Source organism: Lepidochelys olivacea (genome assembly GCF_965140295.1).
Source record: "Lepidochelys olivacea isolate rLepOli2 genome assembly, chromosome: 5".
Lineage (NCBI taxonomy): Eukaryota > Metazoa > Chordata > Testudines > Cheloniidae > Lepidochelys > Lepidochelys olivacea.
The window spans coordinates 133,081,958-133,098,200 of NC_140415.1; the positions used below are offsets into that span (position 1 = coordinate 133,081,958).

Genomic DNA, 16,243 nt, shown 5'->3' on the forward strand with positions numbered 1-16,243 from the left:
CTTGGAAAGAGCCCTCTGACAAGACTTAATTAGCTTTAAACAAGACAGGGAGAAGAAATTTGTTTTTTTTCTGACAACTTTATAAGTGCACGTGTTTGCGTGTTTCAACAGGACTGGGTAAGATACCACTTGCCTACAGTCTGCTTTGTCCTTCTGGCCTTCGGCTAGTGCCCATTTTCACAGCTGTGGCAAAACATGCTGAAGCTTATTCCACTTACTGTCAATTTCTCTAAACAGAATTGGCCATTTTGTTAAACTTCTGGACAGCCACACCTCTTTCTCACAGCTAATCACCTCAACCTCTCCCTCTTCTTCAGGGCAATCGCCCTTTTCTGATTGGCTCAGGAAAAAGGAGCTGCTTTTTACCACCCAACAAAACAACAGACTTGGAGTGGCTGGGAGACTTCACATGTGTTCTGTGAAGTTCCTGGGAGACACGACCTGGAATTGGGTGCTGAAGTGATTGAGCCATACAGAAACTCAAACATTTTCCCACATTTTAACAAGACAAGCAAAAGACGAATGAATGGAATGCCCATCTCAAGTCAAACTAAGTTTGGCTTTGTTTCTGAAAGTTATTAGCAACATATGGCTAAGAAGCCGTCTTCGTTTACTTTAATAACATCTGCTTTTCTCCCCCCTTTTCTAGTACATCAACCCTTGCTTGTGTAATTTCATACTAGTCTGGCATGTCCAAGTTTTCAAAAACTGAGGAAATAGCATGCAAGTTTGTCCTGCAATTTTTAAAAGGCTTTCAATATGGTAGAGGAGAGGATCTTCCAGGCCCAGAGCCTCTTCCCAACTGACCCGAAAAGTGGTGCTTGGTTAAACAGAAAGCCAGACAAACACTGCCTTCCCAGTCGGTCAGTAGTCTCTGTAAGTTCATACCCATGCTTTCTCAAGGCTGTATTTGAGACTGAGAAAGCTAAAGGTAAAATTATTTTCCATCCGTGACACACACCCCCTACACACACACACACATACTTCAACTAAGAAGCACTCTGGTCCATTTTTCTCCCAGGATAAAGATTGCGAGAGCCATGGAATACATGAAATTAGCCAGTTGTTTCCTGGCATCTTTTCTTGACACAGCTGGTCCACTTTCCCATGGTACCAGTACCTTCAGGTCAGACAGTGTGATCTCGCAACATTTTTAGAGAATTTGATTTATAAGAAAAGAAGTAAAACTGAATAGGAGAGATGGCTTCTGAACTAAAAGGAAACAAAGAATTAACTAGTTTATACTTGGCTTTTGCCAACAACTTTGCTAAGAAGAATGAGTCCATGTATGATAAGAGGGAATAGATTTGGATGGACTGTCTTCCAGAGGAGTGGGTTTTGGTTTTGGACTGAGGTGTGGACGGGCAATCCCAAATTGTACTAAAATAAGAGTTTCTTTGAGATACTATTTGAATGGTACCTTAAACCAGAAAGGTTAAAATACAGAAACACACAAAGGGTGGGGAAAGATGTTGATGAAATTATGGGGAAGAAGTGCCTATATGGTGGACATGTTCAATTATTAAATAGTATTAGGGTGCAATTGTTGAACACTTATTACCACATATTCCTTTTAAACCACTCCCTTAAACAGATTACCAAGAACAAATCTTTAATTTATTAATAGCTCCTAGACAACTGGTACTTTCTCACTGGCAACAGGGTTGGCAGGGGTGAGGAATGGCTCTGAGAAATACTGGAAGTTGGTGATGTGATGGAAGAGTGAACACATCAAGCATGTACACCGCCCAGCAGACAGAGGACAAATAGATACCAGGCTAGTTAGTAAGTATTTATTCAATACATTTGCCCACAAAAGTCATTGCATTTGACAAATTTCTTTAAATGGTAGCACGTATGAGGACTTGCTTTGGGTTGTTAGTTAGTAAAGACAGAATTTTCAGGTTTAAGATGTTCCCAGAAACACTGAACATGCATTACAACTGTGCTGTTGCCTAATGATACTCTAAACAAGATATGAGCTCGTAATGAATCATGTACTTTGTTAACATGTTTGGTGATGATCTGTAAAGTTGTTTACATTTCCTAAATAAACAAGTTAAAAAATTAGGCATGCTGGATTTCCTGATAAAACTCAGCAAGAGCCTTGGAGAAATTACTCATCATCTGGACTTTAATTCTGTTCATTTAGTTTTTCTGCCCACTTCAAAATTTGCTTCTGAACAGATTCTTGCACAATTTTGGTATAAGAGACTCCTCTTTTTAACTAAAAATGGCATAGTAAAGACAGCCCATAATCTGGAAGGTTTAAATTTACCAAGATGTAAGGAGTAGCATCTCCTCAGACCAGACTGCCTCCCACTCCTGAAATAAAGGCAAGGATTTGTAGTAATCCAAACAAGAACGGAGAGAAATGGGCATCTCCACTGCAGTTCTTTACTCTGCTTGGCCCAGGGCTAGCTGTGGGAGGAGGCGAATGTCCTTACTACAGAACAGGAGGAAGAAATGGGGCTGACCCCAAGACATTACTTCTTGCTGCTGCATCCAGAAAATAAAATGGTGAGTGGAGTTTTTCCAATACAAACAGAGAAAAAAGTTTAGCTTGAGTGTTTAGCCTAGAATATCTAAATTAAATCTTAGGTAATTGTAGCTACCGATATAGAATCATCCAGAAACACTTTAAGTATACATGCAGTGAATATCAAAAGAATTGGCAATGATTTGATTCATACAGTGTTAGAAAGTGTGGCTAAAATTACTCACAGTGTACAGCTGGCAGAAATAGGAGCTGTGAGACTTACTGTACAAACTCCTGGAGAAATATTGAACGTGCCTGGCACAGAACTTTTACAGTCACGTGGCAGTGTCCCCATTGAAACAGAGAGGAAGGCAGTGCTACATGCCACAGGACTGCAGTCACATCAGTGCTGATACAAGGGGTGCAATTCTCATTTAGAGCAAGGCTCCTTTACACTGCAAATTACATCAACATGCACTTTTAAGCACCTTCACAGCAGTACACTGTAAGGTAGCTTTAATGTAACTGAGAATCAGGTTGTCTGTCTGTCCTTCAAGCGGTGGAAAAAGCACTTACCTGTTTCTGAAGGTTTCTCTGTTTCTGTCCCACAGAACAGAAATTCATATTTGGCCTTGGCAACACTGTGGGAATGAGCCAATGCATCATTAACCCAAACAAAAGCTTCTGCCTGTAGAGTCAAAACAAAAAATAGGGTTAATCTTTCACTTAAAACGTGGAATGTTAATAGTGAATCATTCAGCATTCAGCATGTCAACAGACTAGGGATTTTCAAAATCACTTAGCACGGCCTCTGAAGTCAATAGGAGCAGCGTCAGGCCAAGGCTAAGCACTTTTGAGAAGTCCATCTCTAAGTCTTACAGCCAAGATTTTCAAGAGTGAGCAGTGATTTTGGGGCCCCAACTTGCAGCACCTTAAAGGGGCTTAGTTAACAGGGTGGATACTCGGCAAGTCAGTGACCACTTTCAAAGGACCTTCGCCTATGCATATAGCTTTAGGCACCCGGGTTTGAAAACCGTGTCACTGTAGGGACAAATACTGAAAGGCACCCAACATTAAAACCTTCATTAAAAATTACCATTCTCCCAGTTGAGGAGGACACACAAGTTTTTCAAGATGAATTCTGCAACACTGACTAAATAGTACCTTCTGTACTAGGCAATATTTCTTTGTCGTAAATTTTGGGCACTGAATTTCTTCTGTCATGTGTGATTGTGCATGTAACAGAATTATAAGCAATGGGGGAAGAGCGAAATGATCAACTATAAAGAATACTGATAAGTAAGTTTTGCTCCCAAATCATCTTTCCACTTTGGGAGCACTACAGCCTGGAAGACAGGCATAAAAGCTGCACACTAAGAAAAGGTATGACTAAGAGAGTTCAAAATTTACTCCATATTAAAATAAGGCCTTGTTTTGTGGAGGAGAAGTTAGTGTTGAAATCTACTGAACATGCAGGATTACAGCTTGCTAAAGGTGGGTGGTACCCACTAAGGCTCATGAAAGACTTAGCAACCCAAACTTCATGATAAGGACCACAGAATCTAGAGACAGAGATGACCTTTCGGGTGGAATCCTGGCCCCACTGAAGTCAATGGACGACTTCAGCAGGTTCAGCATTTCAGCCATGATATTTTCTGCAATGGGTGGATGGACAGATGAGCATCTCACTCCACATTCCAAAACAGTTACTGCAGGCTTTTCTGGCCATTCCTCTCCTCCCCCATCCCTAACTTTCTTCTTCTGAGCCAGCTTTGCGGAATTTGGCCCAGCATTTTGATGGTTGGTGTATAAAATCCGACACAGAGAGTCATGAGTATTTGGACAGTAAAAAGAACAAGGGTCTCAAGAGGGAAGCATTTTAGGAGACCTGATCCATCAGAATAGCTATTAACCGTGAACCTCCTGAAGTTGCCCAATCAAGTCAGCTGCATACTACACCCAGCTACAACAATGTACAACAAAAGATTTGTCCAAATGACTGAACAAGTTATGCATTCTTCATAAGGAAGCTACTTTGATTAGACATGCTTCTCACTGTATAGTTGTGACATGTGCACAAAGGAGGCTTCTTCATATGTAGAGAAAAATTGCATGTACCTGGTTTGACTTTCTAAAAGTGTAACAGGTGCCGCATGAGCAACAGGTGCCAGGAGAACACTAAGTGATGAAAGTCAAAGTCTTTAAACCACCATATTCGCTCTTCACTACCCTAAGGAGTTAGATGGGATCCTACCCATACAGGAACAATATCAAATTGTGCCATACTGTCAAGAAAGAAATTCTTGTTCCAGTTCACTACACCCTAACCATTTATCCAACAAGAGTCAAAAATCCCTGTCATTTTAATTCATAGGCTAAGATTTATAAAAATGTGTGCCTAAAATTATACTTTTCAGAGTAAAGTCGTGTTAGTCTGTATTCGCAAAAAGAAAAGGAGGACTTGTGGCACCTTAGAGACTAACCAATTTATTTGAGCATGAGCTTTCGTGAGCTACAGCTCACTTCATCGGATGCATGCCGTGGAATTATACTGAAATCTTCTGTCAGACACCTAACAAAAACAGCAGAGTGCGCAACATTCTCGGAAACAACATGGCCACTTACTCAGGTGCCTAAGTATAGACTTGGGCCACAATTCTTATTTACTAGGACTGTCGATTAGTCGCAGTTAACTCACACAATTAACTCAAAAAAATTAATCACGATTAATTGCACTGTTATACAACAATAGAATACCATTTATTTAAATATTTTGGATGTTTTTCTACATTTTCAAATATATTGATTTCTATTACAACACTATATACAAAGTGTACACTGCTCATTTTATATTATTATTTTTGATTACAAATATTTGCACTGTAAAAATGATAAAGAATTAGTATTTTTCAATTCACCTCATACAAGTACCATAGTGCAATCTCTTTATTACGAAAGTGTAACTTACAAATATAGATTTTTTTTATTATACAACTGCACTCAAAACCAAAACAACGTAAAACTTTCGAGCCTACAAGTCCACTGAGTCTTACTTCTTGTTCAGCCAATCACTAAGACAAACAAGTTTTTTACCTTTACAGGAGATAATGCTGCCTGCTTCTTCTTTACAACGTCACCTGAAAGTGAGAACAGGCATTCGCATGGCACTTCTGTAGCCGGCGTCACAAGATATTTACATGCCAGATGTGCTAAAGATTCATATGCCCCATCATACTTTGGCCACCATTCCAAAGGACATGCTTCCATGCTGATCATGCTCATTAAAAAAATAATGTGTTAATTAAATTTGTGACTGAACTCTTTGGGGGAGAACTGTATGTCTCCTGTCCTGTTTTACCCACATTCTGCCCTACGTTTCATGTTATAGCAGTCTTGGATGATGACTCAGCACATGTTGTTCGTTTTAAGAACACTTTCACAGCAGATTTGACAAAAAACACAAACAATGTACCAATATGAGATTTCTAAAAATAGCTACAGCACTCAACCCAAGGATTAAGAATCTGAAGTGCCTTTCAAAATCTGATCGGAACGGGATGTGGCGCATGCTTTCAGAAGTCTTAAAAGAGCAACACTCTGATGAGGAAACTACAGAATCTGAACCACCAAAAAAAAGAAAATCAACCTGCTGGTGGCATCTGACTCAGATGATGAAAATGAATATACGTTGGTCTGCTCTGCTCTGGATCGTTATTGAGCAAAACTCATCATCAGCGTGGACACATGTCCTCTGGAATAATGGTTGAAGTATGAAGGGACATATGAATCTTTAGCACAGCTGGCACATAAATATCTTGAGACGCCGGGTACATCAGTGCCATGAGAACTCCTGTTCTCACTTTCAGGTGACATTGTAAACAAGAAGCGGGCAGCATTATCTCCTTGTAGGCTCTAAAGTTTTACATTGTTTTATTTTTGAATGCAGTTTTTTTTGTACATACTGTAAGTTCAACATTCATGATAAAAAGATTGCACTATAGTACTTGTATTAGATTAATTGAAAAATACTATTTATTTTGTTTTTCTACTGTGAAAATATTTGTAATAAAAAATAAGTACAAAGTGAGCACTGGACACTTTGTAATCTGTTGTAATTGAAATCAATATATTTGAAAATGTAGAAAACACCCAAAAATATTTAAATAAATGGTATTCTATTATTGTTTAAACACGCAATTAATTGTGATTAATTTTTTTAATTGCTTGACAGCCCTATTATTTACACTGTAATATATCCTGACTTTCAGACCTCTTTTATACTGCTTTGGCATTATAAAGGGGCTTTACTGTAAATGAGGTTCAGGCCCTTAGGACCTTAACTTCACGCACCCATTTTTAAACATCTTGGCCAGAAGTAGTGCAGTTTTAACACCATGGAGTGGTAGCTGCCATTACGTTTGTCTCCAAAGAAAGACTGTGCTGCAGTAAAGGGCCCAGCTGTAACTGTTGGATCAAGCACAAAGTTAAGATTTCTGATTTTTGTTCTCAATTTTGCCACTAACTTTGGGGCTGATCCAAAGCCCATTGAAGTCACAAGGTCTCAGAAGCCAAGAGCTTAGCAGCATTCAGAAGAAGCCTGGACATTTACAGGGAACATTCCGAGCTGCATTAGTAAGGATTAAAAAATAAATACAAGTTTGGAAATGATATAAACCCTCATACTTCAGGGCATAAGCCAACTCCCTCAGCTGGAGGTTAGGAAGAAGCTTGCCTCATAAGCAAGTTATGACATATTAAATCATATTAAGCTCTTAGCCTTGTGGCAGCGAGGTCCCACCTACTCACCAACTCCATTTCTGCGGCATGTCATGCTTGGGCTTGCTAAACACATAAAGCTATTTGAAAGTGCACACATGGCTCTCACCAATGTCACATAGACCCGCTATTCTCATTTAGCAGCTGGAGGGCTGCATGAAGTAACATAATTTGCTACTTCTTTTTTTTTTAATGTCTCAGTGTAGGTTCACATGAAAGTTCCCTAGGCATTTGTGTATGCAGTTCTTATCCATTAAAATTCACTCCAATGCAAAGAATTCTCACTAAGGCTTCAGTGGTGCATTAGGCCCTTAATACTGGTCCTTAGTGATACTCCAGTGCAGTGCAGCTGTATGTGGTTTACCCTGATGTTTTACCCTTAATGGCAGAGCAGTGCATTTTTAAAAGACACAGAGGCCTTTGAGGTGTCTAAGGAGAAGATTTATTTATTTTGTTTAAATATGAAGCTAGGTTGCTGAATCAGTCTTTAGGTATCTAAGTGGATGACCTGATTTCCCAGAGTACCAAGCCCTCACCAGGTCCCCCCATGGAAGCTCCTCTGTGTGCACTTTTAAAAGTCAGGCCACTTATCTAGACATCAACCCACAGACTTAAAGCCCCACATTTGACTACCTTGGCCAGAAAACACTAGTCTAGTATTTACAATGAAAGCCACCTGTGTGCAACCATCTTCAAAGGGACGTTAATCAGATTGATGCTGAGTTATTGAACATTAGCCAGTGTCCCTTCTCAGACTCAAATATCCCACTGCCACTATTACAGCCAGATTCACATACAGAGCCATCCAAGGATAAGGAACAGGGCCAGATCAGCCCATCGCTGGGCCCTAAGCACACGTACACAGTTGTTGCTTAGTTTGTTGGATCATATTAAAGAAGTTCTGTATTAAAATCACAAATGAGTTTGATTCCCCAGAGTTTCAATTCCAGGGTATTACTAATTAAGAGGTCTCTTGGTTTTTGGTACTGTTTCTCTCCCTCTATGTGTGAAACTTGCAAGCTGCTAACTGTGTTCGTACATTCTAAGACAGAGTCTGTTCTCAAAGCAATTCACAGAGAGAGAGACTCAAAGCAATGCTCTAACAACAGAAACAGCACCCAGAGACTCCCTGCCCTTTTGTTGTATTAACAATTGTGATTAAAATAGAGATAGAGGATGTATGTGGATGGATGCTTGGTGTGGATAATAACTGAATGATCAGGGAGGTGCCAGCCTAAGAATCCAGTGTCCATCGGCTGAAGAAGGCGTCAAGTGGAAATAACCAGAGGACCCCCCGGAGGGCAGACTGGAATCCACCCAACAGCCTCAAGGATGGGAGAACCAAAGAACAAGATAACATCTTGGAGCCGTCAGGAATGTGCTATCTGCTGATTGATTCAGCAACAGCATGATGAAGCAATTCCCATAGACTGGCATAGGAAGAAATTCCTATAAAAATAGACTCTAAAAAGTGAGAACTTTGGGGTCTGATTCTGCAAACCAACTTCCAGGAGCATCAGATGAGCATCTGACAAGGCCCTGCTCCCTCCTCATGTCCAGGCCACCTGGCCAGTGACTTGGCATGAGCAACTCTAAGGCTGGTAACTATGATAACAACCTTGCAGAACCTGTATGTGTGTGGGTGTGTGTTTGTATGAATGAATGTGTGAATAAATATGAGATTGAATGGAATGTTATAGCTATAACTAACTGCTTACTATGATTCTTTCTGTATTTACAATAAATGTGGTATTTTGCCTTTTCCCTTTAATAAGATCCTGCTGGTTTTTATTTTATTGGTACAACAAGTTAACCCCCCTCCTCCCCAGATCAGTCAGCAGCACAGGCTCCCGCTGCATATATACTGCCCCTCTCCGGTCTGCCTCCCTCCTGGCCAACTGCCCTGTGCCGGCACGACTGCAGCTCCCCATCCCGCACCTGGGGCGGCGAACCTCCAGCTGGTCGTCTGGCTCAGGTGCTGGTGCAGGAGCTGGCCCACAGCAGCAGAGTGGAGGAGCAGCATTGGCCACCCCACTGCCACCCCTCCATCACGATGGGGGCGAGGCCAAATTTGAGTGAGTGGCATTGCAACCTGGTGCACAGACGTTGCATCCCTGCTGGGGTTGCTCTCCCCCCTAAACTGGGCCCTTGGCATGTGCCTAGGCTGCCTATGCATTAATCTGGCCCTGGGGAGGAAGTCTCCCCGCTAGAGAAGGCTGCTTCCCCCAGGAAGGAAGAAGGTATTTTTTGTCCTTTTGGGACATCTTCCTTTTCTTCTTGGGGGCAGGGACCAGCAGGTGAATGCCAGACAAACAGAGAACGCAGAAGGGTCACTAGCATAATACCCCAGGACAGAGCTTGGGACTTGGCAACCGCTAGCATCTGAGGAGGTAGCAGAGCAGGTGGGTCTTCCTCTATGTGGACTGCCCCTGTAAGGAGCAAAAGCAGAGCCCCAGAGACAAGCACAACAGACCAGCCAGATACAAGAGAGTTTCCAGCACCCCAGGAGGAGTTATCAAGGTCAGGAGTGGAACAGCCAACATCACAGTGTAACATTTGGAAAGATCACAATAGTGCAGTCCATTTTGGCTAGAGTCCACCTGTCTCCATGACTCTGATAATCCTCACTCCCCAGGGACCTCTGTGCAGTTTGGGAAGCCCAGGTTCATGGCAGCCAGGGAAAGACCATGCAACATGAGGGTAATATAATCAATGCCAATCAACCGGGGCTTGTGGAAAACAGATCTGAAGCTAACCTGGTATTTTGTGAAAAAAGAGTTTCCAAAGCAGTGTCCTGGCTGGTTTTGGAAATAGTCACTTGAATAAAGAAACCTGAACGTTCTTTCTGTTAACTAGAATAAAACCATATCCTGAGCCTAAGAGACTCTTACTATTAATCCTGGCATTTGTTGTTCAGTGTGGAGAGATACAATTATTACCTCAATGACGTATTTATGAGCTGCTGTTATCTGAAGATAAGCCAACACTTCAGCTGTGCATTTGATAGTAAAAAGTAAGGAGAGAACCATGTTCATTACCAGATCAGATTAGATATTCTGTTAGATATCTGATTCATCAATGTAACTTTCCTGAGAAACCAGGTCAAATGTCCCAGAGACCGGATATGCATGCCTGATCACTTAATCCCCTAATCAGATGGTGTTTATACATTCTGATTACTTGGTTTTGTAGCCACATATTAGCAGAGTACAAATAGCATCTTCACTCTTAACTTGTGTAAGTCTTCTGCTGATGAACTCGTGAGGCAATGTCAACTCAAGACCTCGGTAGTCAGCTAGATACCACTCCAATACCTCCCACGGATCCTCAGTTCACCAACCTAGCAGCACACAGCCTCCAGAGCTGGGAGCCATTCAGGTACCCCTCCAGTCAGGGCCCTAACATGTAGTCAGTTATGCACGGGATGGCCTTTAACTCCCCTTTACCATCAACTTGGCCTACTCCTGACCATCAATACTACTCCATAACCATGCACGCTCAGCTTAAAACCCATCACTGGCTCTCCGGTCCCATACCCTTTTATAGAACTGGAAGCTTTTTCCCATTCAAACAGTAACCTGTACTGATCTCACCGCCAGGGCTGCCAAAGTGCCTTCCCTCCATTGGTGAAAGGGCAGCTGCATCCTGCACCATCAGACCTGGCCTGGCCAGGTGTGATTCACACCTTTGTGGCTTCCAGGCTGACCACTGCAACTCCCTGTGCTTGGGAATAAGCACATTGACCTTAAAGATCCAGACCCTGGCAACAACCCTAGCTGCCAACAGTATCATAGAATCATAGAATATCAGGGTTGGAAGGGACCTCAGGAGGTCATCGAGTCCAACCCCCTGCTCAAAGCAGGACCAATCCCCAATTAAATCATCCCAGCCAGGGCTTTGTCAAGCCTGACCTTAAAAACTTCTAAGGAAGGAGATTCTACCACCTCCCTAGGTAACGCATTCACCACCCTCCTAGTGAAAAGTTTTTCCTAATATCCAACCTAAACCTCCCCCACTGCAACTTGAGACCATTACTCCTTGTCCTGTCCTCTTCTACCACTGAGAATACTCTATCCTCTCTGGAACCCCCTTTCAGGTAGTTGAAAGCAGCTATCAAATCTCCCCTCATTCTTCTCTTCTGCAGACTAAACAATCTCAGTTCCCTCAGCCTCTCCTCATAACTCATGTGTTCCAGTCCACTAATCATTTTTGTTGCCCTTCGCTGGACTCTCTCCAATTTATCCACATCCTTCTTGTAGTGTGGGGCCTAAAACTGGACACAGTACTCCAGATGAGGCCTCACCAATGTCGAATAGAGGGGGACGATCACGTCCCTCAATCTGCTCGCTATGCCCCTACTTATACATCCCAAAATGCCATTGGCCTTCTTGACAACAAGGGCACACTGCTGACTCATATCCAGCTTCTCGTCCACTGTCACCCCTAGGTCCTTTTCCGCAGAACTGCTGCCTAGCCATTCGGTCCCTAGTCTGTAGCTGTGCATTGGGTTCTTCCGTCCTAAGTGCAGGACTCTGCACTTACCCTTATTGAACCTCATCAGATTTCTTTTGGCCCAATCCTCCAATTTGTCTAGGTCCCTCTGTATCCTATCCCTGCCCTCCAGCTTATCTACCACTCCTCCCAGTTTAGTATCATCCGCAAATTGTGGAGCAATCCACATCATCCTCCAGATCATTTATGAAGATATTGAACAAAACCGGCCCCAGGACCGACCCCTGGGGTACTCCACTTGACACCGGCTGCCAACTAGATATGGAGCCATTGATCACTACCCGTTGAGCCCGACAATCTAGCCAGCTTTCTACCCACCTTATAGTGCATTCATCTAGCCCATACTTCTTTAACTTGCTGACAAGAATACTGTGGGACACCGTGTCAAAAGCTTTGCTAAAGTCAAGAAACAATACATCCACTGCTTTCCCCTCATCCACAGAACCAGTAATCTCATCATAGAAGGCAATTAGATTAGTCAGACATGACCTTCCCTTGGTGAATCCATGCTGACTGTTCCTGATCACTTTCCTCTCCTTTAAGTGCTTCAGGATTGATTCTTTGAGGACCTGCTCCATGATTTTTCCGGGGACTGAGGTGAGGCTGACTGGCCTGTAGTTCCCAGGATCCTCCTTCTTCCCTTTTTTAAAGATTGGCACTACATTAGCCTTTTACCAGTCATCCGGGACTTCCCCCGTTCGCCACGAGTTTTCAAAGATAATGGCCAATGGCTCTGCAATCACAGCCGCCAATTCCTTTAGCACTCTCGGATGCAACTCGTCCGGCCCATTGCACTTCTCGTAATATGGGATTATCAAGAGCACTCATCTTGAAGATCCTACATTGCACTGGCCCATGCTATGTAAGAGAGCCCCTCTTACTCAGGTATTGCATCCTTATTCCTCAAGAGTTGCTTTCCTAGCAACTAGCCCAAAAATATGGCACTCCTTTCCAGAGGAGGTAGGAATGACCACACACCTCAGCATTCAGAGCTAGGTGCAAACCCATTTTTTTAGCCACAAGAGCAACAAAAGAAAAGCTTGCACTCTTCCCTCACCCAGCAACCTCTTGGAAAGGAAGGAGAAATCTAATTTACTTGCTGGGCTCCTTGCTCTATTGTCTCCAATTTGCAGGCACCCAGATATTAGCGATAGGTGCCTGGTAAGAACCCAGTTTGTGTACCTGCAAATGGAACAACTGGGTCCCTTAACTACAATTAGTGAAGTCATGTGTGATGCTAGTTGCCACAAACCTATCAAAAAAATCCCTATATCAAGACTGGAAATCGAAGTCTTATCATGCAATCCACCAGACATACACAGAGATGGCCCAGCCACGGCAGAGCCATCGACTGCAGTAGTAAGCCACTCCATAGGCTTTTTATTCCCTCTTTCCCAATTTTCCTGGGACTACCTAACACCAAGCCCTCAACTCTATGGTAACAGACCCATTAGAAATCCTAATAGAGCCCATTTCCTCAGGCCCTGCATAGAGGAAAGGATTTGGGCCATATGAATAATGCAGGAGACATGGCTTCTGAATCTATATGAAAAGGTAAGTGATGTCAGAAAGAAAGAAGCCCTAACAAAGTGCAACTGTGTATATGTAAAAAGAAAAGGAGTACTTGTGGCACCTTAGAGACTAACCAATTTATTAGAGCATAAGCTTTCGTGAGCTACAGCTCACTTCCTCAGATGCATATTGTGGAAACTGCAGCAGGCTTTATATATACACAGAGAATATGAAACAATACCTCCTCCCACCCCACTGTCCTGCTGGTAATAGCTTATCTAAAGTGATCATCAGGTGGGCCATTTCCAGCACAAATCCAGGTTTTCTCACCCTCCACCCCCCCACACAAATTCACTCTCCTGCTGGTGATAGCCCATCCAAAGTGACAACTCTTTACACAATGTGCATGACAATCAAGTTGGGCTATTTCCTGCACAAATCCAGGTTTTCTCACATCCCCCCCACCCCCATACACACACAAACTCACTCTCCTGAACGCCACTAGCCGTCACCTTCAGCCCCCAACTAAAACCCCTCCAACGCATTATTAAGGATCTACAACCTATCCTAAAGGATGACCCAACACTCTCACAAATCTTGGGAGACAGGCCAGTCCTTGCCTACAGACAGCCCCGCAACCTGAAGCAAATACTCACCAACAACCACATACCACACAACAGAACCACTAACCCAGGAACTTATCCTTGCAACAAAGCCCGTTGCCAATTGTGCCCACATATCTATTCAGGGGACACCATCACAGGGCCTAATCACATCAGCCACACTATCAGAGGCTCGTTCACCTGCACATCCACCAATGTGATATATGCCATCATGTGCCAGCAATGCTCCTCTGCCATGTACATTGGTCAAACTGGACAGTCTCTACGTAAAAGAATAAATGGACACAAATCAGATGTCAAGAATTATAACATTCATAAACCAGTCGGAGAACACTTCAATCTCTCTGGTCACGCAATCACAGACATGAAGGTCGCTATCTTAAAACAAAAAAACTTCAAATCCAGACTCCAGCGAGAAACTGCTGAATTGGAATTCATTTGCAAATTGGATACTATTAATTTAGGCTTAAATAGAGACTGGGAGTGGCTAAGTCATTATGCAAGGTAGCCTGTTTCCTCTTGTTTTTCCCTACCCCCCCCCCCCCCGAATGTTCTGGTTTAACTTGGATTTAAACTTGGAGAGTGGTCAGTTTGGATGAGCTATTACCAGCAGGAGAGTGAGTTTGTGTGTGTATGGGGGTGGGGGGGATGTGAGAAAACCTGGATTTGTGCTGGAAATGGCCCACCTGATGATCACTTTAGATAAGCTATTACCAGCAGGACAGTGGGGTGGGAGGAGGTATTGGTTCATATTCTCTGTGTATATATAAAGCCTGCTGCAGTTTCCACAATATGCATCTGAGGAAGTGAGCTGTAGCTCACGAAAGCTTATGCTCTAATAAATTGGTTAGTCTCTAAGGTGCCACAAGTACTCCTTTTCTTTTTGCGAATACAGACTAACACGGCTGTTACTCTGAAACCTGTGTATATGTAGCCAGTTCCTCAGATGCCTTTAATCAATGGTGTATTTCAGTGCAACTAGGGCAGGTCCTTAGCTGGTGCAAACTAGCACAGCTCCAGTGAAATACATCATCTCAGGATCTGACCCATAGTTTCACTACCTGATGAAATAGCATTTCAAATAGGAAGCGGTTTCTTTCCACAACACTAACTAAACAAATACCGCTCAAATGACTGAAGTGATCATAATCAGCTACTGAGAAAGTGTACAGGTTTGTGAATGACAACTTAGTTAATACACCGTTTTACATTTTTCTCTACATTTTGCAGCAGAATCTTAATTTTACAAACGCTGGCCTTATGAACAACTCGTTATAGGGACCAGGTTTCCTTGACAGGGAAACAAGTCACACAATGGAAGTGATGTTGATGAAGAACAAGTTCACATCCCTGCACATTCCGATGCCTTCAGTGCACTGGAAATCACTTTTCAATCAAGGCAGAGTGGAAGTCCGGGAAGTTTCAATGTCTAGCAACACACTAACGTCCCTGCTAGCTAAACTCAAGATGATCAAAGAAAAATACCGGGGTGGGGGTGGGGGGGGGTTCTTTTCTTTTGGCGAGAGGCTCCCCTGCAGAACACGGGCTGCTACCGCGGCCCTGACCCCGCTCTCCCGCCTCATCTCCACCCCGCTGGCCCCCAAGGCACCGGCTGCCTGGGCGGGGGGTCTCTGGCGTGCCACGGGGTCATCGAGAAGACTGGCCCGGCGGCGAGGCCGGCCCCTCGAAACCCGCTGAAACCGCCTGCGAAGCTCAGCGACACCGGCTCCCCGCAGCACGCTCCGGAGCGCGGCGTGACTCCCGCTCCGGGGGCGCCCGAGCCGGCGCCCGGGCTCCCGGCTCCCTGCCCGGCTGGGGCGGGCCGGGGGCGCTCGCGGCCCCGAGCCGCGCCCCCCCCCCAGCCTGTGGCCCGCCGCGGGAGGCGACGCTCCGCCCGCGGGCAGCGCGCCCGGCTCCGGTCCCTTACCCCGCCAGCGCCGGCGTCCATCGCCCATCGCCCGCCCCGCTCGCCCGGCCCCGGCGGCCGGAGCCGGAGCGGCGCCTCCCCCGCGCCCAGCGGGGCTGCGGCTGCGGCTGCCGGCGGCGGCCGCCGAACTCCCCCGCGAGCCGGGACGGAGCCTGTCCCCGGCGTCTGGGCCTGTGCGAGCCGGCGGCCGCGGCTACCCTGCGCGCATGCGCCCGCGGCCCGGCTCCGAGCCCCGGCCGGCCGGGCGAGCCGCGGGGGGCGGCGGGCGCCTGGGCAGCCGCGGCCGGGGCTGAGGCGGCGCGGGCTCCGCACATCCCGCCGCGGGGGCGGCGCCCAGCCCGAGCCGCAGGACCGGGCCCTTCCCGCGCCCCCGGAGCGGGGGGGTCCCGCCGGGGCAAGGTGCGTGCCCCTGGG

General features: G+C 44.9%; 1 protein-coding gene across 2 annotated transcripts in view; it reads right to left on the bottom strand.

The window, feature by feature from the left end:
• Positions 1 to 15,931, bottom strand: part of PSD3 (pleckstrin and Sec7 domain containing 3) — a 149,725-nt gene extending 133,794 nt beyond the window's left edge. The window contains exons 1-2 of one of the 2 annotated variants that reach the window (XM_084629314.1): positions 15,830 to 15,931; positions 3,056 to 3,167 (exon numbers count right to left, since the gene is read on the bottom strand). In XM_084629314.1, coding sequence (XP_084485440.1) covers positions 3,056 to 3,167; positions 15,830 to 15,850 — 133 coding nt within the window. In that variant the 5' untranslated portion in view covers positions 15,851 to 15,931. Of the gene's footprint in view, positions 1 to 3,055; positions 3,168 to 15,829 lie in introns of those variants that run through there. The other variant, XM_084629316.1, reaches the window with a different exon arrangement.
• Positions 15,932 to 16,243: the final 312 nt, after the last annotated feature.